This window comes from Phaethon lepturus, unplaced genomic scaffold, assembly GCF_000687285.1.
Source record: "Phaethon lepturus isolate BGI_N335 unplaced genomic scaffold, ASM68728v1 scaffold25047, whole genome shotgun sequence".
NCBI classification, from domain to species: domain Eukaryota; kingdom Metazoa; phylum Chordata; class Aves; order Phaethontiformes; family Phaethontidae; genus Phaethon; species Phaethon lepturus.
Window position 1 is genome coordinate 62,841 of NW_010552902.1, and position 23,686 is coordinate 86,526.

The following is a 23,686-nucleotide window of genomic DNA, read 5'->3' on the forward strand; positions in this document are numbered from 1 at the left end:
CTCAAAGACTTTCAAAGGGACCTCCTCCCAGAAAAGGACAAAAAAGGAAAAAAAGCATTTGTCACCATCATCAAATCATGAAAAACACAAACTTTAAAACCCAAATTTAAAGATGAGTCAAGTCAGTCAGACTTCAAAGCCCGATATTATGCCCCTTAGAGATAAAAGATATATATAGAATTTCCACTGCATCAGAATCACAAAAATCATATTAGACAAGGTAGCTTATTTTACAGATATCTAGCAAAGAATGGAAAGAAAATATTTTGCTTGGAATAAGTAATACCTATTTCATAGAGAACTGAGATTTCTAAGACTTCTGTAAAGTCTTGGATTTCTTCTTAAAAAGAAAGGTGCAACATGAGAGCAAGAAATCATAAAACAAAATACTGTAGGAGTTGAGAGTGTAATCATATTTAAACTGTACCTGTGAGAAAAGAGAGTCCTAGAGAGGCTAAGGACAGCTAGATGCTGAAGACATCCACGAAGGAGGGCTCCACACACCTGGTTTAAAACAAAAAAGATTGATTTTACTTTATATTAACCTAGAAAAGTACCTAGGGATAGAAGGTAGGGAATGTTTCCTTAGTATCTGAATCTCCAGAAAAAAAAATTTTTACCATATCTAGTGCACACTCCGTGTTGGATAAATCCAGATGAACAAGGGCATTTGGCTGGGCCAAAAAATTGTACAGGCTCTATAATTAACAGAGAAAAAAAAGAATTATCCATGTTGATTTTGATATTATGACACCTATTACTGGATCACTGCTTCTCATTACATTTTAAGCTTTATAATAAAAGTTGCACTACAAGAGTTCTATCTGAAACTACTTCTCACCTAACCAATACAACCTGTTTTACTTTTGAAGGCTATCATTTTTTAAAACAACAGGGGAAGAAACAGTACTCAGACTACATCCACCAGACATTACTCTTTGCAATTCACTTTCACAGCAAATGATAATTAGTTTAGTTAGAAATACCTTGTAATGTCACTGAGGTTTCTGTTACATTTCAGAAAGGCTAACTGGTTTGTAAGGTTATGTCAGCTCCTTTAAGCATGAGGGAAACAACTAATTGGCATCAGAAGCCCTTGGTTATTTCTCAGTATCAGCAGTGCATTAAAGGTTCAAGGGAGAATACAGAACAGGTAACAAGATTTTAATATCGATGGCTTCAGTAATGCATAGGATATGTCATGCAAATGTTAGCGTATGTAAATCTTCTTACTCTACGCTGTTTTATTTGGGGCTTTTTTTTAGTCTCAAAGAACAACACAGAAAGATAAAACTATGACCTAATTCACAGAAACGCAGAATGCTCAACTCCACATGAAATCCAGCCAAACAGAGCATATTCAACATTTCTAAAATAGATTCTTCTTTCTAAAAATTAGGCCATTTAACTCCTCTACCTACAGTACAAGAAAGGTCCCTACTTTAAAAATTCCAGTGATCTGCTGGGGTTTATTTTGAATGCTAAACCACAGGATTTTCTTACTCCTGTTGAAAAACTGTTCCACAGATTAAGAGACCTCAGAATTAATAATCTTTTTCTTTGAACCATCTCTCTCTCTCTCTCTCTCTGACAGGCTAAGAAAAGCCCCCTTTTTGTATTTATTTCCTTTAAAATATTGTAGGCAGGCATTAGATTTAAACATTGTCCAAAGTTGTACACTTCATTTTACTTTTTGTTTTTACATTATTTGCTACGCTATTCTCTCTTTAAGAGTAATTCACCGTGTGTCTTTATTTACATTTAACTGTTTGTTTGCTACCTTTTAAATCCTCTTGTCCTACTGAGACTTTCACCTCTTACGCCTGAAAAGACTAGTTCTTTGAATGTGCTGATGAATCTGAAACTAGTAAGATTTGTGAAAAAGTAACACAGTCATATCTGACTGCACTTTAAATGATAAGATTGGGTGACTCCAGTGTTGCATATTTTAGATGCTCAATATCTAAACAATTCAAAACCTGACACTTATATGCATACAACTTTTGATGTGAGGGAAAAATACGAATGTAATAGCCAAAAAAGTGAATACATACAAATTGAGAACTAAGTGGATTATGTTATGGAGAAAATAGAGCTGCACCTCTATGGCAATTGATAAACCAAACAAAGGAATTTAAAAAATAATTACATTCTTCAAAGAATCATGAGCTTCAACAGAATGTGTCAAGGAGGTGCACAGATTTATTTATACAAACAAAAATACTGAAAACCAGAAATTGAGTCTTTCCAAAAAGAAATCGAAGTTTCCAACCTTCCAATGAAAAATTTGCAATACACTTATCACTAAAAAGAAGATGAGGTTTTTTAGTTGGGTTTTGGTCACTTTCAAACAGAACTCAGGGAGCATGGCAAGTCCACTGAAATAAGCGGCACACTTGCAGTTTTTTCATTCATATTTTTCTACTGCTACTAGAACTGTACTGAAATAAAGGCAAAAAAGGATCTAAACAAAATAGCTTTGCCCTTCTCTTAACAATAATTAAAACATCCACTCATTAACTCACAAATGGTAAGAAAGTGCTTACTGAGAGATCATCACCGCGGAGCGCGTTCCCTGAGAGGTCAAGATAGACGAGTGTGTTCGTGATCAGAGAGTTGGCACTCAGTGACTGGGAAAGGCTATTCACCCCTGCCAACAACAACAACAACAAATTAATACTCAACTTAGCCAACTCTAGACAAAACTAGCTCAGACCCTGCAAGTGCACAATTTCAGTGAACACAGACATACATGAATGTTTAATGCCCTCCTGTTACCACCACTGTACTACAGCAGGAAGATAGATCACCAGGTAGATACGAGACTTTTCCCTGCTACAGCATGCCTGATTTTGCCTGGACCACACTCCATCAGCTACCCTGATGGAGCCATAGTGTATTATAGGTCCTGGATCCAGGAAAGAAATCTTTTTGCTAAGTCTGCGATGGCTTTAACAGTGCAATCACATTTTGAAACAAATTTTTAAAAAAGAGTTTACTCCATAATGTTAAGTCAGTGTCTTCTTGCAAACAGTAATATTTAGATAAAAAGTACACATGGAAGTAGATGAAAGTATCTGTGGAAGATCAAGAACATTAACAATTATAGTTGCCAGATCTTCAAAAGCAACTGACAAGACCTAGAAATTAAAAATGTTTCAATTACGTATTTGCCTGTAATTTTGGAAAAATAGCTAGTTAATTAAAATACAAAGAGATGCATAAAGACTCTCAGTTCTTGATCAGAACAAATACATATTTTTCACATTAAAATTGCAAACCTCACATGGGAACAAACTGGTCAAAACCTTCTGCCTCTGAAATTCTTCAGCTTTTCTAAATACAAATTAAGACGTGGCTACATCCAGCAAATCTAACTTTCATCTCAGGGTTCTGTAGCTTATCACCAATTTTTTAATTTATTGTAGATAGCTATTGCTGCCTTTCAAGCAGTACATGCATGTATTTCTTACATGCGTATGTTTTGTAAGTGTCTGGCCAAAGCTATAAAGTAGCTGTGTGTTTTGATCTACTACACAATTTTGGGCAACTTCTCAACGTTACTGGTCAGTGAAAATGGACTGGCATTCAATGGGCAGAACATGTCCCTTCTTCACTTAACAACTATTATGAAATAGATTTATCAGTGAGGATGTTGAGGAAGCAGCTTGCAAGCCACTGGAGACCAAAATACCTCACTTCAGTGCTTTAGTTTTCCCAGCTTCCAAATACTAAGAAAGTCTCCCATGTTAGTAGTATGTCTCTTGGTTTCAGGAGGAACCTTTTTCAGTTGATACTGAAAAGAACTGAAGCACAGTGACATGTCTGCCAAATCTCAAAACTTTTCTGTTTGGTGTAATTTTTCTTTTATCTTGACATTGCATTGTTGAGTCCACACCCTATGTATAAAGGTAAACTGCAAATAAATACTTTTTGAAACTTTGAAAGATTTAAAAGCTCTATTTCACCACTAGAACTTATAGCTCTGGATTCACTTTAGTGAGTCTTCTCAACAGCATTTAGAAGCAACAAATAGAAATGAATGTAATGTACTGTCAACAATTCAGCATATGCTATCAAGAATTAATTCTGGGAATTCAGGAGCAGTGTCTGAATCTGGGAGAGAAGACCACCTATCAAACAATCCATAACGGTGCTGCTTCTTTCATGTTTAAAAAGGGCCAACTGCTCAAAATCAGCCACAACACTGAAGGCAAACAATGTGAATGAGGGATTTTTTTAATTAGCCTTTAACTTTGGCTCAGAAAAGCAAGCCCTATCTTTGAATGAGTATACTAGAATTTTCCATTTAACCAGAATCATCAAATCAATAAATTTTTGTTTGACTTCACCTACCTCAAGCTATACTCTAACAGTAATCTCACTTTCATTTGCAGACAATCTTTCGTGCTCTCTTACCACTCTCATGAGGCTCATAGTGTTAATAGCTCTCAGGAACTTTGAGATACAATATTTGAAGAAAGACCAGCTGGGAAGTTACCAGCTGAACTTCATTGCTGAATCTTAGAAACTTACCTCAAATAGAAAGCACTTTTTAAATAAGGGCAGAACCAGTGAGGGATTGTACAGGATTTCTAAAACTGAAAAGCTCAAAATAAAAAAATTAAAAGAAAGGCTTGGGAAAAAAACCCATGCATGTTGGAGTATACTGAATCCAAGATCTCCTTTACAGATCTTTTAGACTCCTTTAGACTTTCCCCACAGAAAATATTACAATATCCCCCCTCACCAATATTACAAGTTCAAAAATAACCTCCAAAGTTAAAACCAATTCAGTACTCTCTTAAAGGAAAATTGGCTCAGACAGACAGCTTTGCAGACAACTGAAGAGGTGAAGCTGAGTTTCTTCAGGTCCTGAGGTTTGTAAGAATTCTGATTTTAAGACATAATATACATTTTTGAGGAATTCTGAGGAGCTGCCATAGAACAATATTCATGGTGACATGTTACTCTCTGGAGAACAGACAGTCATTGCAATGCAGTCTGGACTAGGATTCACGTGAGGTCGCTATTAAACATGCTAGGAATATATTTTCAACTTTTCTTTAAGGATTATCTCAAAAAAGTGTGTTAAAAAAACCTTCTGAATTCTTTTCATAATCTCAGAATTCATTTTTACTGACAAGAGTTTTGTTGACGAACTTCATCAAGCTGGCATTTATTCTTTACAAAGATGGAAGAGTAGCTAGAGTGTTCTCTTGACTCAGTGATCACAAGCACTTCCTGAAATCCTTCGGATCACATGAAGAAAAGCACAGGATGAACGAACACACCAGAACTCCATGGATTTCTGTCAAATTCATGAACATCTGATCTCAAGAGTATACATAAGGTCAGTCAAGATTCTTAATCAACTGCTTGTCACCAAAAATGGAGATAGCAATGGGAAAAAAACAACCCCAGAGTTTAATAAAGTATTTTAATGAAAATCATGATTGAATAAATTCAGTTTAGGGTTTCCTATTTACTTAAGCATAACAAGAGCTACAGAAAACTCACAGAAAAACAACAAAAACCCTTTCTCCCCACTCATATTCCCCCAAGTCAACCCTCAGAGCTTAGGAGAACACTGACTCTGCACTTCACAGAGCAATAATTAAAAGGATAAAAGAGTATGGCTCCTGTTATCAAGTAATGTCCTTCATTAACCATAACTCACTCATCTTTTCTAGGTCATCAACATCTGCAAAAAAGCTGCAATAATGTCAGTGCATTTCTTCTATTTTTAACACTCATGTTCTATGCAGGAGACCCTGGATTTGTGCAGTCTTTTTAAGAGGTCAATGCATCTATTATTTGTAAAACAGCAATGCAAAAAACCCTGAAACCTTCTGACTTGTGTTTCAGTACTGTTATTGCTTTTAAAATATACATATATTTCAATTACGGTATCAAATGGCAAATCTGTAAGTTGTAAAACAAAGAAGTCTTTGCTCAGAGCAAACCACTTAACAGCTATTGTCACAACACTTGGTTTCATAAAATAACTGCGTGCAAAACATTTGGAAAATTCCATACGCATTTTTGCTTCAGACATCTTTTTGAAGCATATATGAAACATAATATTTATGCCAATTCTAAATTAAATCTTTCTTTATAATACAGGTTCAAGTCAAAGCTTGCAGAAGCAAATTAAAGTTTTTCAAAGTGCTGAAGGAGACACAGAACCCAGCCCACGGTTCAGCAACCCAGGACTGAAAAAAAAGCAGCTGTGCTGTTAGGAATACACATGTAAATCATTTACAGAATTAATTACTTTATAATCTGGTAACAAAAGATATTATTAGGATGGAAGCCTGAAACTTCCAGAACAAAAAAAGAGACATACTTATAAAACATACCTTTAGGTGACAAGGAGGTTTTAGATAAATTTAAATGTTTCAGTCCCTTTGGAAGTTTGGCGAACTGGATGCTCAAAGATGACACACCTGTTGGGGGAGCAAAAAGAAAATGGAGGTTTTCAGATTAACTGTGTGGTTTTGCCAGCAATCACACCGGGAACAAACTGCACTGGTGGAACCACAGGAGGAACTGCATTCACTGCAGGGGTGAGCCCAAAATGACCCTGTCTTTTTATGACCATAAATCTTTGAAATTACTGATGTAGTCAAGATCCCTTCTTTGCTAGCCACTGAACAAGAAGGGAATTTTGCTTCTAACGATCAGTGAGCCACCTTAAATAGTTTAAAAACTATATAATGAACATGTACTTTTGAGAAGAAGTCAAAGGGAAGACATCACACATGTCAAACAGTTAGCACTTGGAAAATCTGGAAGCTTTATGGTTCAGCCATTAAAAAAAAAAAACACCCCAAAAAAACAAAAAAACCCAACCCACACAAAAAACCAACACACACCACAATCAACCCATTAAAAAAAAGAACCACAAAATAAAACCCAGCAACAGTACTCATGTGAAACTTCAAACTATTTTTATTTTCTTTTAAAAGGAAGGGCTGTCATGGTAAGAGAAACCCCCACGTTAGCTAACACTGCTCTCTCCTGCCGAGGTAAACCTGAAGAGCCTGAAACCTCTGGTGAGTCGTAATTGCCACTTAATTCCCTTACAGTAGCCTGCAGGTTACCAGCCAGGACACAGGCTTGGAAATGCTACAACCACTTGCACTCCCAAACACTAAAAACCTATTAAGACGCTGACACAGACTAGACTACCTCAGCACAAATCCAACAACAACAACAAAGGGCCATTTTCACTAAAGCCCTTTCTCAGTGTATCCAAGTTCCACACTCCATAAATTTAATCCCCCCATTTAAGCAAAAGATTGAAATTTGATTAAGGCGGCACATCCTAAATAACAATGGAACCAATCCATGAAATCTTTATTAGAGGAATAAATCAAGACAGAAACTCCAGACTTAACCTGAGGTGTGAAATAGTCTTCTACAGCAACTCCCTCAGAGAGAAAAGGGCAAAGAGAAAGGGGGTAAAGCCTTTTACTTGTTTCAAAACACAGTAAATAAAAAAGCTGATACCCTTCTGCAGGCATGCAGACACGAAACAGTCCACTAGTATGTCACATACATATGTTTATTCTAGGCAAGCTGAACAATTTTAACATCTTACCAGCACTGGGAGTTAAGAATCCACCCAGTTACAAGACACAAGAATCAGGTGCAGAAAAGAAAAAGTGCTTCTGGTCACTGAGGCCCTTGAACGCTCTTTAAGCCACCCCTTTTTGTTAGTGTCGTAACAGAGGTGAGAGCTCTAATGTCAGAAGTACAGTTAACTGCATCGAGGCACACAATTTTGAATTTGAGTATTTCTAGGCTTCAGTATGTTTGTCTTGCATTATTTTTAACAAAATATGAGATTAAATTCTGATCCTAGTAGAGCCAAAAGCAAAGTTCCCATCACTTTAGGATGGCTAGATTTTAAAGCCAAGACTGGTAACAAACTTTCCAGGTGTTAGTCTCACAAATATTGACAGTACTATAAAGGGAAGCCAAATCGCAAATTAAGAGACTGGTCTCAGTGTAAATCACTTCATATAAACACTGTTTTGTATTTGAACTGAAGCCAGGTCCTATGCCTTAGTTAAACTAAACACACTTCCCATGTTATTGAAATACAGACAGTTGCATTAAGGTAGTAATACAATGTCTTTACTTATTGGTACTCAACAAAATGTAATAGCTTAGAGTGTGTTTTTGTTCAAAAGAGGCACAATGATATGTTCTTCCCCATAATTCACACATTCTGTGAATTATTTCACAGAAAAGTTCTGTGTTATTTCCCTTATAACTGCAAAATAATCTAGTTGAACTTCCAGTCAGTTCCTGCAGGTGATTTTTCAACAGATATTTTCCAAAATCCATATGCTTACACGAATCTCCGTTATGCCAGCTTTTACCTGTGAAATCCTTGCTGCCCCTTCAGTTTAATTAAGTCAAATCTACCTCGCACAGAGTGAATATCAGATTACAGGACACGTAAATCTTTGCTAAACTGAAAAGCTGCAATATTTGCACATTGCAATTATAGTTAATTTCTCTTAAAGTACTCATATAACTTTTCTAATTCTCTAATGAAAGGTCAAATCTTAATTGCATGTGTGATAAGAGAAACTGAGATAATGAAAAAACCCTACTAATTTCTCCAAGTTGTAGTTTCTGCATTTCATTTCTATCTTGTATGTGAATATTACAGAACGGTTTCATCTACAGGTTTGTTGCAAAGAAAGCACCCACATTGATATGTTTAAAAATAAAAAAAGTAAAAAAAAAAATCCTCTGCACTGTAGAATACCTATCAAATACTTTGGTCATTTGTTTTGCTTTCAAGATAAAAATTAATTCCTTTTAAAAAAAACCTTTCATGTAACACAATCTAAATACACTTCTTCAAAAGCAGAATCAACAATGTGAGAGCCTTTTTCCCAACTTACAACAGAAATTTTTGTACAATGCAGTTAGGCCTTCGGCACATTGTAATAATGATGTTCTTCATCAAAACATTGGCTTTCATATGATATACATTTTTAAGGAGGCCAAGTGGTAATCAGCAGGCAAGAGGTAATCAGAAGAGTTAAAGCAATTCATGTGAACAATTTTAAATAAAAAACTACTCTGAATAGGTTAAAAACAAAAATATCTTCATACTTGTTTCTAGTCAAATGGAAGAGGGATACAAAAGAGGAAGGGGAAAAAAAACCCTTCCCATCTTTTTTTCCTCAATGAAGCAGCAGAAAAGGAGAGACACCTACAAAAGTTTGTGTTAACAACATTCTGAGTCAGTCAGGTTGTAACCAAAATAAAGTGTTTTTCCATTTTGAATCATGACAGCGAAGAGACTGGAAAATTTCCCCAAAACAAACCAAATAAACCAAGAAAAGGTTCACTGTATAAAATTCTTATTTTTCTTCTGGCCCAACAGGAGCACAAGATAGTCTGATCCCAGAACACTATGTGCCTGGAATGCATTAAGTGAAGCAAATGGAAATCTCACATGGGCAGTGCTGAAGGGTCAACTCCAGACTGAAAGAATGTAACCTTATTTTACAAAATAAATGTCTTTCGGGTGAAAAGAGAGTAGACAAGGGAGGGGCATGACTTGACTTGATATGTACTGAAATCATGCCTAGTGGTGCTTAGTCTAAGAAAAGATGAGCTGTTCAGCTTGATTTTCCATCTTGTGGAGTCAACAGCACTTTGCTCCGTAAGAATGCCAGTTATGCCAATATTACTGGACATCACAAAGTACTGGTGACACGATGGACTAGCACAAAGCTGAAAAAGGGAATAGTTTCAATAATGAAAATAAGTATGGAATCTTGGCTGAAATTAAAGCAGAAAACCATCAGGAAAACATAATCCAAACAACAAAGTTGTCTCATGCTTCATCTTTCAACTGATTACAATTCCTTTAAAAACACACACCACTATTTACTCTCTAGTCCTAAACAGTCACTGTCTTTTATCTTCCTTTAAAAGAAATCTGTGAAAACGTAAAGAAGTCTAATTAAATCCATGGTTGGTTTCAGACATTTAAATATCTCTCAACAAGCTAATGGATATGTATAAGTCAAAAAAGAATAGCGATTCTCAGTCACTTGTGAAGTACAGGTATTTACAATAGCATTGCACACAGAACAATAATCTATTACTCAGGCAAAGCTGAACAGAGCAGCAGTAATCCTCCTATTACATTTGTAGAAAGAGAAAAATATAAATGTTACAATACCTCTATCTTCAAGTGGATTGCTAGCAAGGTTGATCGTATGGAGTCCTGAGTTAGGATTATGGGCTAGGGCACTGGCTAGTTTCTGTGCAAAATCTCTGCAAGAAAAGAAAAGGAAGAAAGACTCCTGTTATCTCCTGTATCAACAGCACATTCCGAAGCTTAAAAATGTCGAGGGGTTACCAGACAGAAGCGGCCTACCCTACTGCAGAGGACAGATTGATAGTATAGACTGATTCTTCAGAGTTTTCAAAAATGCTTATCTGGCTAATTTACCATCTTTCAAAGCAGGTTATTTTATTATTTATTTATTCTGTGGCCTAAGAGACTGAAGAGAACTCAATCAAAGCTCAATCTGCTTTTGATAAAGATCTGAAGATGTAAAAAAGGAGTTACACAGAACAGCTTAAAACTCGAGCACATCTTCCATCTCCTCCATGCCACACATGGGTGGGGTATGTACGTCAACTTGTGTACCACGAATTCCTTCACTCGCACGCCAACCCCCTCACTTGCAGCAGCTCTCTACCAACAGTCACGCAAACAGGAGGGCTTTGCAGCATATCCAGAAGGTCAACAAACAAGGAGTATTTCTGAACTTTTAAAACAGAGGAATAATGCTCTCAAAGAACACGAGCACACTGATGAACTGGTCTTTGCTTGCCTTTTTTTTTTTTTTTTAAACCATGAAAAGCATCAAAGTACGTAACTGGCTGACCACAGTCCTAGCAACGTGTCCCGAGAGAGTGTTATATCAGTTCTATACTGGTCACGACAGCCAGGCCAGGTAGCAGATAGCTTTGAACTAAATTTAACAAACTATGGTAGGCAGCTGTAGTAGCATGACCTACCTCTGCTTCAAATCCACTTGAGAGGCAAGGGAACACTGTCCCATCGCAGAGCGTTTTGCAGCAGCTGGACTACCACCACCCACAACACTAAGTTCAAAGCTAGCTTGGGTTTTCCTGCACGATCACACTGTCAGACTCAGATGGAGACAATTTCCTTGCATTAAGGCACAAGGCTGAGGGCTGCTACTAGCTCTAAGACAAATCCTCTATTGTTGTACTTACTAGGAAGCTTTCATGTATTAAGGGACTAGCCCTACTGTGTGCTTTTGTAAAAGTGAGACTATAATTTCAATGTTCTTCCTTAATTTAAGTTAGATACTGAGGTAGAAATCAAAAATATCCCTTGACTGTCCTTCACAGAGCTTCTTTCTCTCTCTGCCTTGAAGTACAGTATCTTACCTCCTGTAGGCTAGTGGTGGAGAAATACCAGCTACATTGCTAGAAGAATGCTAATTAACACCGCCTGTTTTTCTCGGAACAGATCCTGCCTACCATAAAAGTGATCAGCCTGTGTGCTGAGAATAGCAGTGGAAGTAGCATCCTCTTCCAGTCTCTGGAAAAGAGTGGAAACTGGACGGCAACAGTCTCAATAGCTTCTGGTTATCTGTTGTTCCAGGGAAGTTTAGTTTCCCTTTGAAACCCCATGTCCTTAGATAGACCCCTGGGGGTAGACCAGGTTCCAGTGCTGCAAATGCAAATTCTCTTCCTAAGATACAAGCAGCATGTGAATACAAACACTCAACAAAAAGAAATTCTGGGCTTGAATCTACGCCACCTGACAGGCCTCAGGGTAGCTGGCTTTGCTACCGGCTGCTGCTGCTATGCAGACTACATATCTCCTATAGGTCCTCAGTTACATTTGCCAACACTCTGTGGATACCCTCCAGCATTTCAAAGAGTACTAGATGCCCGTGCTGAGGCAACTGAATCAAGCTCCTTATGTCCAGCCAGGAAAAAAAGAGGTTTTGAGTTAAAAAACAAACAAAAACCCCTTTCTTCATGGGGAGTTTCCTCCTCTTCCTTTACCCCCAACAGATTCTTGTCATTACAGCATTCTGCCTACGCATCCAGGCCTGTTTACAAACTCTGCTCCAGCTTTTGCTACCAATATAGGCAGGATTACCAGAACTTTCTGGACAACTGATGTGTGTGTGAACTACTTCGCAAAGGCACAGTAAATTCACTGCTACCAGAAAGCACTAGCTTACTTATGTAGGGCACATGGGCCTCCAAGGCTCATTTTGGGAAAAAATAATAAAAGTTCCCCACTCCCTGCACAGCCTCTACCATAAACGGAGGCAACTTGACTCTGCTCACTGGGCAACATCCCTTCCCCTCCTTTGTCCATTCTTTGTTTCAAGTCCTAAAATTTATTGCTGTTTTTGGCTGAACACTTTGGGCACACAGCATGCAATGTAAGCCTGACACTTTCTGTTAAGCATCAAACTCGCCCTGTGTGCATTGCACAGACATGCTTGCCTGAACCAAGGACATTCAGGCTTGAAGGTAAAGCCCAAAAAAGACTCCTTTTAACTACACATAGGGCAGAATAAGGATATTTCACCATGGGTAAGAATACCACAGATCTGGAAATCTCAAACAAACAAAACAATTTCTCAAGATCTGTCTAGACAACAACCCTGTAACAGAAAAGAGAGGACGTGTGTGGGAGGAACTAACACAGTCAGGTCTAAGGACACTCATAGCCCATCCAGCAGGGGAAGGTGATATGTAACGTCACTGTCAAAGGCCCTTCAGGCACCAGCAGCTGGCACCTCTGTTGTTCCCCCATCGTAGCTGGACATTCCCTTCGGAACAGGGCTGCAAAAGATGGTGCAGAAGGTAGTAGGGACATTTCTGCCTGCCAGCTTTCAGAAAGTATGTAAGAGTGACAAACATCCATTTTCACCAGCTCCTGCAAAGAGGCCTTCGCAGACTGCAAAATCCATCTTGCAGTTTTATGGAAATGAATATTCTGGTTATCATATATTGCCCCATTCCTATAAAACACCTCAGGGATGTTAACTGTTTTTTCAAGCTCATTTTTTCAGGTTGTTCTGAACTATTTTCCCTGAAATCTGGGTATCACCTACCTTAGTTAGCATCCTAACACTTACCAAAACATGAGTGTTTGCGTTATGCATTTATCCACAATAAACTAGACTACACCCTTTATGTCTGTTAAATAATTGGCAATGGAGATAAAATTTTAAAAAGCATCTAAACTGGCACAAATCTCATCAGACAAGGAGTTTCATCTGACCACCTGTTTTCCCCAACAGCAAGTCCATACTTCCCTAGTCCCGGGTCCTTACAACTACTTACTGTCCTTACAACTACTACTGCAGAACAGTCTGCTGTCTCATTAGCTGGAAGGATGACAAGTGTTTATGGGGCCATGTCCCAAACTAAATCACAGAAATGAGTGGCTGGAGGTAGAAAAGAATGGAATCATCTTAACCTGACTCTGCTGCAGGAGGAAACATGCTCCTGCAGCTGCTCAGGTTATTTCACAAAGCATTGCTCTTGGTAGCTTGCTCTTAACCCTGATCTGGCAGTCTGTCACATCTCATTAAAAATGACTGGCCTAAAAGCTATGTGAAGTGAAGATACTCAACAACAACAGGTTTTCCTCTTAGCAAGCAGATATAATAACTGGCAAAACTGATAAATGCGTCCTTGACAAAAACAGACAGACAATGCTGATCGGAGCAGATACACACCAAGGCATGTAGATGGAGACATGAAAACCAAAGTCACAGGTTGATTATCTGTCAAGTCCTGTTAAAACTGAAACCAGTTAATCCAACTGCGATAAGGTAGGCAATATATCTTTTAATATTTGTGATTATCACTGGATTATATGGCACATACCGCAAGAAAAACAAAGTTAGAATCAGATGCTTATGTTTGAAATGACAGCTATTAACATCAATGCCCTAGTGATCAGAAAGTTAAGGTGTAATTCCAAACTCTGTCTCAAGTTTCCTGTGTCATTTAGGCAATTTTCTTTTAAAGGTATTTCAATGCAAAACCCATTTTTAAAAAGGGAAAAAGACCCAAACAATAGAAGAGGAGATAATGTAACGCACACCAAATATTTTCCCTGTCCTTGTTTCCCTTCTTTATTTTTAATTCAGTATAGTGTTCTGCTTTTCCCAACTTTCCACTGTTTTTTTTAATTAACATAAAGATTCATTAGCACTACACTTTACTTTGTCTACATGGCCTTGGATGCTACTCTAACACTAAAACAAGCTACAAATACTTCCAACTGGACTAGTTTGTACCTTGAATTTCGCTTCTATTTCCTGTGAAGGGAAAAACAGCAAGTATCTACTAACTCTAACACTATATTTAAAACATATGCAAGGATTAAATTGTATGGTTTACCTTTGTGTACCTTTCTTTTAAGGCTATGACAAGGCATTAACTTAATTATCTACTTTTTTACTTTAAAAAAGTTACTAATTGCAATCATCAATAAGATAAAACCAGCGCTCTTGGGAATGAAACTATAATCTATTAGGTGAGATGGAATAATATGCTTTTTTAACAAAACCTTGAACAGTTTTTTAATTGACAAAAAGGTGTTCATAATTCTATTGGCAACTGTATTTCAAGAGGAACAGTGTGAGTTGATTTAGGGCTTATGTCCTTATCTGATCCATTTTCCTCCACCCAACTCTCCAAGCAGAACCTTAAATATCACCAGTTTAAAGGGATTTCTTTGACATAAGGAACCTCCAAAAAACCTGATGAAGAGCTCATGACTACAGGCTCCTCAGAACAAGGCAGACACAGAGCCGAAGTTCTTTTTAATGCTTATTCTGGCTAAGACACATCCTTTTTGCTGGGAGTAAGCAGTAACTAATGCAACATTTCAAAAGAATTACTTACGTTCTAAGCCCGGCATTCTCTAATACCAGTTCTTCCAATCGATTGGACCTACTCACCACTCGCAGTATCTGCTCACAGACATCAGTGGACTGCCACAGAAAAGACAGAACAGTGTTAAAGAACACAAACATGGGACAGTTACCGAGTTATAAGCTGTACAGCATAATGGGATCCAAGCCATGATCAGTTTTTTGTCATACATAAAGAATAAGTAAGAATACCAGGAACATCCCAGAGACAGAGTCAGAGGGCAACAGAGGACTTCTGGAAAAGACTCAGGGAAGCGAGAGGCAGACTAAGAGACATTTATGAGGCAGGCCACCTAATCACAGGGGGCAGAATTTTTATAATGATAGTAAAAAATCCAAAACCTGTAATTCAGAAAAAAATGCTCACTTAATTTTTATAGAAACCTTGTTCATATGCATGCTAATCCGTCAGAAGAAAGTGGCAACTAGTGCAAAGGAGAATAAAGCCTGACCAAGAATGACAACTAAACATACAGAAAGATGTTATAAGGCAGACAAAAAAAAAAACCCCACACAAAAAACCCCCGTACAACAGAAAACAAAAAACCCTCAAGAAGAAAAGCACTCTAGCTACAGGTCCTCCAAACACTGCTAAGGACTAGTGCTTAAGGGTCAGTGTATTTCAGTATGAATTCTCCTAACCTACATAGAAGAAAATCCCATCTCATGATCTTATTGTTACTGGATTCTAGAATTTGCATGGACATTTGCAAGTACCATGAACAAAACATGACAACAGAAAAGTTTGTTTGCTGTGCTCATTCAAATAAAACCTTAATGATTCAAAAGCCATACAGTGAACTCTGCACCTCATCACCTCTTATTATAATCTTTTATTTTGCTTCTGGATTTGCCTTTTTTTTTTTTTCTTTCACAGCACGTACTAACCAAACATTCATGTGAAGTCCAAAGCTGAATTTCAGTTCTGATCATGAAGTGCTAAAACTATTCTGCTATCTACCTTTAAAAACATCATATCCATACCTGGGACATCTCTGTGTCTAATGACAGTCTGATATTTTCTAGGAGTTTTTAAATATTAAACTAATTGAATCTCCTAGAAAGAAAAAAAAGACTTGATCTACCAGACACATAAAATCTTATTAATCCTTTACACAGTAAAGACAACAACTTTCTTCTAAAGCCTGTCAACTCAGCCATCTTCCCAATTCTATCTTTGCCTTCCATATTTCAATAATTCAGAGTATTATCACAATGCTTCTACAGCAGTGTGATTGCAAGTGGAAAGTTTCATGCATGTACTATAAAAACACTACGGATACCAGCTATCAAACACAATGTCAGAGCAGGACTCATGAAGCACAAAGCATTCAATGGCCTCCGGATATGTCTGACCTCATACTGACCCTCAGCAGTGTTCCTATGGCACAGATCTACTGTCCAACAATTTACATTTTCCTGGTGGATTTGACTGAAAATTGAATGTGTGGAAGATAAAGGTTTTTGTTTTGTTTGTTTTAAGGAATTGGTGCATTTTCAAGGTTGACGAAGTTTTTTTCTCCATAGAAAGTTTCTAAGAATACCAAAAAACTTTCATGTGAAAATATCTCAGACAGATAACACAGCCAGTTCTTGTTCTAAGCAAACTACACCAGCCAGTCTTCTAACTAAACTACCTCATTTCAGTGAGGCAGAAACTGATTAATTGCATTGTATCTTTTAACAATGGTGATTTTAACAGCAAACTACAACAGGATTAAAAATACCCTCCGTTTCATTCCATACATAATTTTGAGTAAGATGTCCCACCTAGAGAGAAAAGTATTTTGTCTACTTTTCTGCCAAGAATCACAAAAGCTAGCTTATACTGAGTTTTCATGGAAAATGATAGCTTAGGAATGCAATAAGAGCATTTTCAGATCAATAAAACTGCATCAATTTAAACAAGATGAGACTCAACCTTCATTTTTAAGAACAAAAGCTTCTGTATGTAAGTGTGAAAGCAATTTCTCAGATCACTAACTCCACCTGTGCCTATAAACTTTCAAGTTTAGAGAAACAATATATTTTGATATATTTAAAAAGTCATCTAATTACTGATTTTTTTGGCGCTTTATTCAGTAGTCCAACTTGATTAGATTTTCCCCCTTTGCTTTTCAGAAACAAAAGTGATGTGAAAGAATATTAATGTCGCACATCACTAAATACTTATTACTACACAGGGTTAGCTTCAGACAATTGGGAGAAAAATTCATCAAGTTGCAATAAAAATTAAGAGCAAAAACTTGCTTTTACATGTGAGAAAAAAAACCCAGAATCCTCGTATTTTTGTTCCAGCTCCAAAAAGCAACTGAGATTTCTGGCTGCTTTAGAGTTAGCTTCCTATTTAGTCACACAATATTGTTTGGGGGAGCTAGCAATGACTAACAAAGTAGTTTTATGGGCTACTGTTATTGCCCAAAGTTTTCAAACTTTAATCACTTAAAATTTTGACAAGACCTGACTCTCAGCAGCATTTCTATGGCATGAATTAAATATCCAACAGTTTATATTTTCTGGATACGATTAAGGGGAAAAGAATTTCAATACATTGCCCAAAAAAGTTCACCTCGAAAAATGTATTAGCACTCTCTAAAATACAGCACAGCCTGGTAGGAGCAGGTATACTGTTTCAATTTATTACTTACTAATTTCAGATCCTTCGAGGACAGCTTTGTAAACCACTGATTATACTCCAGAGCAGCAACTATAGGTATTAAGTCTCTAGAAAAAGAAAAACACTTTTACACACATTTCATATAACTGTCAGCTTTGGTCATTCCAAACAATCTCTTAAGTGTTCTTCCACATCTAACTCCCCATGCTTTTGCAATGCTAATTGCCTACCACCCCCATTACAGAAAGCTCTGCATTCTAAAAAACGAGCATCACCAGCAGCTGTGTGTCTTTCTCGTATTTCAATACAAATTTTTGACTGGCCAAATGACATCCATTCTAGCATGAATTTTTAAACCAGGAATTTGTCTGGGCTGCCATTCCTACTTTTAGCATTACTTTTTCTTCAGCCTGTGACATATTTAAGCTTCTTAATCACCTCTAATTATAATTGAGCATGACGCTAAAAAGCTTTTTGGCAGTCTGATAATTTAATATCATTCCATGACTCAATGCTTCTGGAGAACACCTCCTTGTCTCATCTCTATAGTTAAATTCCCTGAGGAAACAAGAGACCTGCAAAAGGATAATGCGACTTTCAGCACAAACCCTCCTTCATTGTAAAAGGGATTTCACAAATGAAATTCTAAATTATTCCCATTTTCTTCATTCCAAGCCTCTTAATGTGATCTGTTCTCCCTCTGTTAAGTTTCTCCAGTAACAGACGTTGATAAATGTCATGTCTGTACACTACCCCCACCCAGCAGAATCATCCATCAAGCACTAGCATAGTGTTTAGCAGCACAGCACTTGGATCATTTTGACACAACGTATTAAATACATATATACGCCTACACTTGGACTTTACTTAGAAACCCCTTGTCTTTATAGAAGAGCTGTAACATATATGAACTTAGCTGACAAGCAAAATAGTGTCATTTGAACCTCAGTTTTTGCAGGGAGAAATTTAGAAGTATTGGGTTTTATAAGCTAGTCCCACCTGCTGCCCCTCAGCTTTTCATTCAGGACATATGTAGGTACAAATCCGCACTAAACAAGCAGCAACTTTCTCACATCTTCCTTTTCCTTCTTCCTCTCCTTCACTTTTCCTCCACGAACATTTAGACACTTCAGGGTGGTTGTTAAACATGTAGGAAAGCCAGGAGACAAGGCAAAATCATATGGACAAGCCTTCAGCAGGCTATACTGGGAACAGCAGTTGCTAGATTTGGAAGCACAAGCCCATCACTAAGGTAACAGTAAGAAGCTCCAGCGTTTTGCAGCAAGAGACTGTAGCCCACGAACTGTGAAGCTCATGCAAATAGACTGCTTTCACACTCCTGCAGAAGAACTAGTGTGTGGTGCCCTTCAAGGATTAAGCCTGTTTTCCATCTTGTTCACAGCACACATCAAGTCTCTTGGTGAATTCATTTCCACTGGCACAGTGGAGTCTTACCAGCTTCATGAAGTGTACAGAATTATTTCCATCTACCACGTTGTTTTTGTTTCCACACACACTATCTCCATGTGAAGCACTGACTAGTGAAATGTTAGTGCAGGGGGAACCAACGCAGAGGTATTTTCCCCTTAGGCGAGGTAGGCAGGAACCTCGCTATGGACTAACAAGTGTCAACACAGAGCTTTGTTCCTCCTTTCCCTTCCCCTGGAGCGATGGGCAAGAAGGTAGCGAATTAGCAGCTTTGATGTCCCTCTTGCCAATACCTTTTGCCTTGGAAGTGAAATGAATTTTTCAGGTGTATCTTTGGTCTATCTGCCCAGTGGTAGCCAGTCAGCCACAGCTAGTGGTGAATGTGGCAGGGCAAACGTTGGACAGGCTGACAGTACCACCGTCACACTGGTGGAGCAGAGCTGTTCATGCTGTGGACCACCATGCCCAAAAGAGGCAGGAGCCACCACCAGCAGATGTATTTCAGCTGTCAGCAGCAGCACCAGTTCCTCCACAGGAACAGAGGGACAACAGTTGGGGATCACTGGCTGCAAGCACTTACACCAACAGGGAGCTGGTAAGCCAGCTTGGAGGGCTGGCAAGAGCTCAGTACCTTCTGGGCAGCAGAGTGGCTGCAGGCAGAACTTGCCTGAGGGCATCCCCTTCTCCCCAGGCCTCAGAGGGAGACAGCTGAAGGACAGGGGGTGCTCAGAGTTAGTGGGAAAACCATCACAATTTCAAGAAGTAAAAGCAACATTGCTGCATCAGGACAGGAGTATTTTAAAACAAATCAACCCAGCTGATTTGAAAATTCTGATCTTTAAATACTTTTGTCTGCCTCAGTATTCAAGGCCTGTTTGCTCAAACCCTAGACAAGCACAGGTATTGGCACACTCACTAGCACCAACTGCTAACCCACACACCCCGCCGCCCTTCCTCCCCACCTGTCTGAACAGTGGAACCTCTGCCCGTTCTGCAGTAGTCTTACTGTCTAGAAACTTTGCTTTATCAGATTCTACAATCTGATTTTAAGGAAAAACTATATAGTTTAGTCTTTTCTCATTTTGTTCAAATGTTTTAAGGTGCTTCTGACCAATGAGGACCCTTTAGGAATTTACCTCTACTCCTTCACCTGGTTTGAGCTTGCCTAACCTCACTGCACTTGCTACTTGAGTTTTCCTTTTCAAAATTATATACTGCTTTATTCACTTTATTCTATTAAATTTCAGATATGGTACTAACAATAATCTAAATTCTTTTGTAATATGCTATGAAAGAACATTATCGACCATTTCCAAAAGCAGGGCCTTCTCATAACTTTCCCTCATTGAGTTGCTTATATTTATTAGTTTGTGTACTAAACTACCATCCAGAATAAAGTAAGATTTACAAAATGAAAGTCTGTGCCATCTTAAAATGAAAACAGGTTGTGTTCTTCTGGAATGCAGAAAATCTCTCCAAGCTTTAACAACATTCAAGCTTCGCTAATGCCTTCACATTTTTTCAACATCTCTGACCCCAGTGTATTTAAGATGGCAAAAAATCTGAACAGTGCAAAGAAAAAGAAAATCCAACCAATCACACTCTTCTGACAATTTTTTAATGTCCAAATATGCTAAAACATATCCTACACAGATTAAAATTATGCTTCTAAGTTAAATAAACCCTGTTCACTTTGGGTCTTCTTTTTTTTTTGTTGTGGTTTGCAGCACAACATAACTTCAGATAAAATCTCAGAAGTCATGTTCCCATGTGGCAAGCCATGCTATGCACTCTAAGTGTCCCACGCTCTGGGTACTTAAATTCATCTATAATTGATGTCATCTTATGTTGACCTCTAACAGAAACGCTTTACTAGGAAAAACACAAATTGTTTATTTTTGCAATGCATAATCCCTGTATCTAAAGAACTCGTGTACTCATTGTACGTCACTTCAGAGCTACTCCACATGTTGTATATATAGTTTCAGCAATCCCCAAAATTATGTGGACAAGATATACAATAGTCTCTCAAAATCCAAAGCATGATGGCATATTGTTAATTTACAGCATTCTCACTGTGTTAAGAATATCACAAAACAACAGCATATGTTCTTGAATTAACTGGGATCTTGAATCCTAATTTGTGTTTTTAATTAATAATATAAGGTTTTGGCTTCCTAAAAAATTCAGTTTTCTTGAAATTTTGATCCAAAACCTTTTTCTCAGTTCAGTCCTCAACACACAGAAATTCCCAGCACAAGGTGGATTCCACCGCATGTACATGGCTCAAAAATTATTTTGAATCTTTGGACTACACAATCATGAGACATTTAATAAAAACTTTTATTAACAACACAAATGTATTCCCTCAGTGATGTCAATTTTGTAAGGTATACTTCACTGAAAAGCTCCTGTAAAGCAACAAACCCGTTACTCTTTTTTCCAAAAGACAACTCATTTGAACCAGCTGAGATATTCTAAATACTTAAAACATTTCCTCTACCTACCCTTTGCTAGTAAGTAATATTCTTCACTCCCAATAAGTTGTTCAAATATTTGTTTCTATTGGACCTGGGTATTTGTAAGTCACTTTCCCAAGTCCATGGTCTTCTCACCACTTCCACCCTGCAATATGTTTAAAGCATTCTTACGTTCTTGTCCCACATGCTGAATAGTATTCCTTTCCTCATCTGCTCTCAGCAAAGCTTAATCAACCAAACAGTCTTTGGCTACATCCATCACCCACTAGTTGCAGCCCTGTAGTCTTGTTCAAGTTACTTCTGAATTAGTCAACACAGGCACAGCTCAGTAACTTTGCCATGGGATTCAGTGCAGCCTGTGAAAACCCATCACAGAAGCTAAGTATCTGAGTGAGGGTTTTTGTGAGTTTACATACTAGATAGCTTAAAGCTACGAAGAATGCTGTGGCAAAACACTCTTATTTACCTACCTCCAAGTCCAGACTTCCTGTTGTATTTTAATATTGTACTTCTGACAGATTCTTATTTCTTCCACTGGGCTTTCCCAAGAAACAAATGCTTTCTCTATCTTATTTACAGTTTCTTAAATTTGTCATTCTCCTTGTATAAGAATGGATTTTAGTTAAGACTTCCTCCCATTTCCTCCTACTTAAATATCTTCAGATTCAACTTTCTCAGAATCCAATTTTCTCAGCCAGCTAAATTCAGTAAACAAAATACAACACTTAGCTAAGTTTTAGCATCTCATAGTAAAATTACTCTCAATTAGCTCCTTTCTGGAAGTACACATTTTTGATAGCATCTATTTGCAAGTGGAGAAACTATTGGCTGGGATTCAGCTGAACAACTTAAACCTTCTACTGACTTCCTGACAAAAATTATTTCCTTTATTGTGCACACCATGAGAAAAAGAGTCTGTATAAGTAAAAATAATTTCCTTTTTTGCTTTGCCCACCAGATGTAGTTGCATGTATTCTCTAGTGAATTTCAGCTCTTACATCCGCCACCACAGGAAAAGTATCTATCTGCTAACTTTTTGGAGTGCTTCCAATAGCAAAATATATTTATCTTCTCAGGCTCCTCAATGAAATGTGCTCTCCATGCGGTTTTCATGCAAAAACAGCAGCTTTGTGCTGAAAACTTAAAATGCTACAGATGGTCATTTCAGAGGTCTACACATTCAAGTAATCCCACTTTAGCAAGGGCAGGCGAACCCTATTGCAACGGGGAACAAGAAAAGTTTGCAAAATATTAGCATGATTACTGCTTATTGTTTACCTGTGGTCAAGGTGGCTGAAGTCTTGCAAATTCAACTCTCTGGTATCTTGTGTCAGATAAATTGTATCAACATCCTGTTAAAAATACATAACATCTTTACAGAACTGTCACTTTTTTCCAAGTACTATGATTTACTTGCTCTTTCATAATTTGTACAGTTAGCTGAAAAGAGCTCCAGAACAAGACGTGTACTTACCCACTGTACTTCTTCTCTATAGGGAAACCCAAGCCAATCACAAACACAGGCATACATCTGCGAAAAACCTCCTAAAAACCCAAGAGAGTATTTAACATAATAGTGAAACAAGCAAATAACCACCTAAAAGAATACTTTAATACTTATACTTAAAGATCCAGTCTTTCAAAACGCACTCTCTTTTTCTCTCAGAAGGCCGTCCATTGTGCTGCTGAAAGAAATTGAGAGTACCCTATCTTTGCCCGGCAGGTTGCAAGAAAGACTAAAATAGTGCCTTCACCTACCAATCAGAAGTCTGCTCCATACTAATTACACCTTAAAACTAATTACACCTTTACAAGCTTCTGACAGAAATAGAATTAAACTTCCTGACACTGCAATTCCAGCCTTTTTCTATTTGAGTCTTTAAATTCATTCTCACCACAAGGTCCAAGTTCTGCCACTGTCTGACTGTCCCACAAGGCCTGGAGATTAGCCAGTCTTTCTGAAGGTTCCATAGTTACTTTTTTCAGAATCCTCCTAGATGCAAAAGGGAAAAAAAAATAATAATTCATGACTTTGAAAGTATTTTTGCATTCATAAATCTTCTTTATCTCAAGTACAATTTTAAATGAGTGTACAGGAAGAATTACCATCTTTAATACAACTCACTTCTCTGCCTAAAAGTCACATACATTGTGATGCCACA

At 37.7% G+C, this 23,686-nt stretch overlaps 1 protein-coding gene across 1 annotated transcript in view; it reads right to left on the reverse strand.

Annotated features, from left to right (window-relative positions):
- The window catches only part of LOC104624102 (leucine-rich repeat-containing protein 16A-like), a gene marked incomplete at both ends in the record, with an annotated part of 84,785 nt that extends 61,268 nt beyond the window's left edge, over window positions 1-23,517 (reverse strand). Inside the window, 10 exon segments of the mRNA XM_010291378.1 lie at window positions 428-504; window positions 621-698; window positions 2,547-2,650; window positions 6,363-6,449; window positions 10,223-10,317; window positions 14,971-15,059; window positions 17,648-17,723; window positions 22,803-22,876; window positions 22,999-23,069; window positions 23,420-23,517. Coding sequence (XP_010289680.1) covers window positions 428-504; window positions 621-698; window positions 2,547-2,650; window positions 6,363-6,449; window positions 10,223-10,317; window positions 14,971-15,059; window positions 17,648-17,723; window positions 22,803-22,876; window positions 22,999-23,069; window positions 23,420-23,517 — 849 coding nt within the window.
- Window positions 23,518-23,686: the final 169 nt, after the last annotated feature.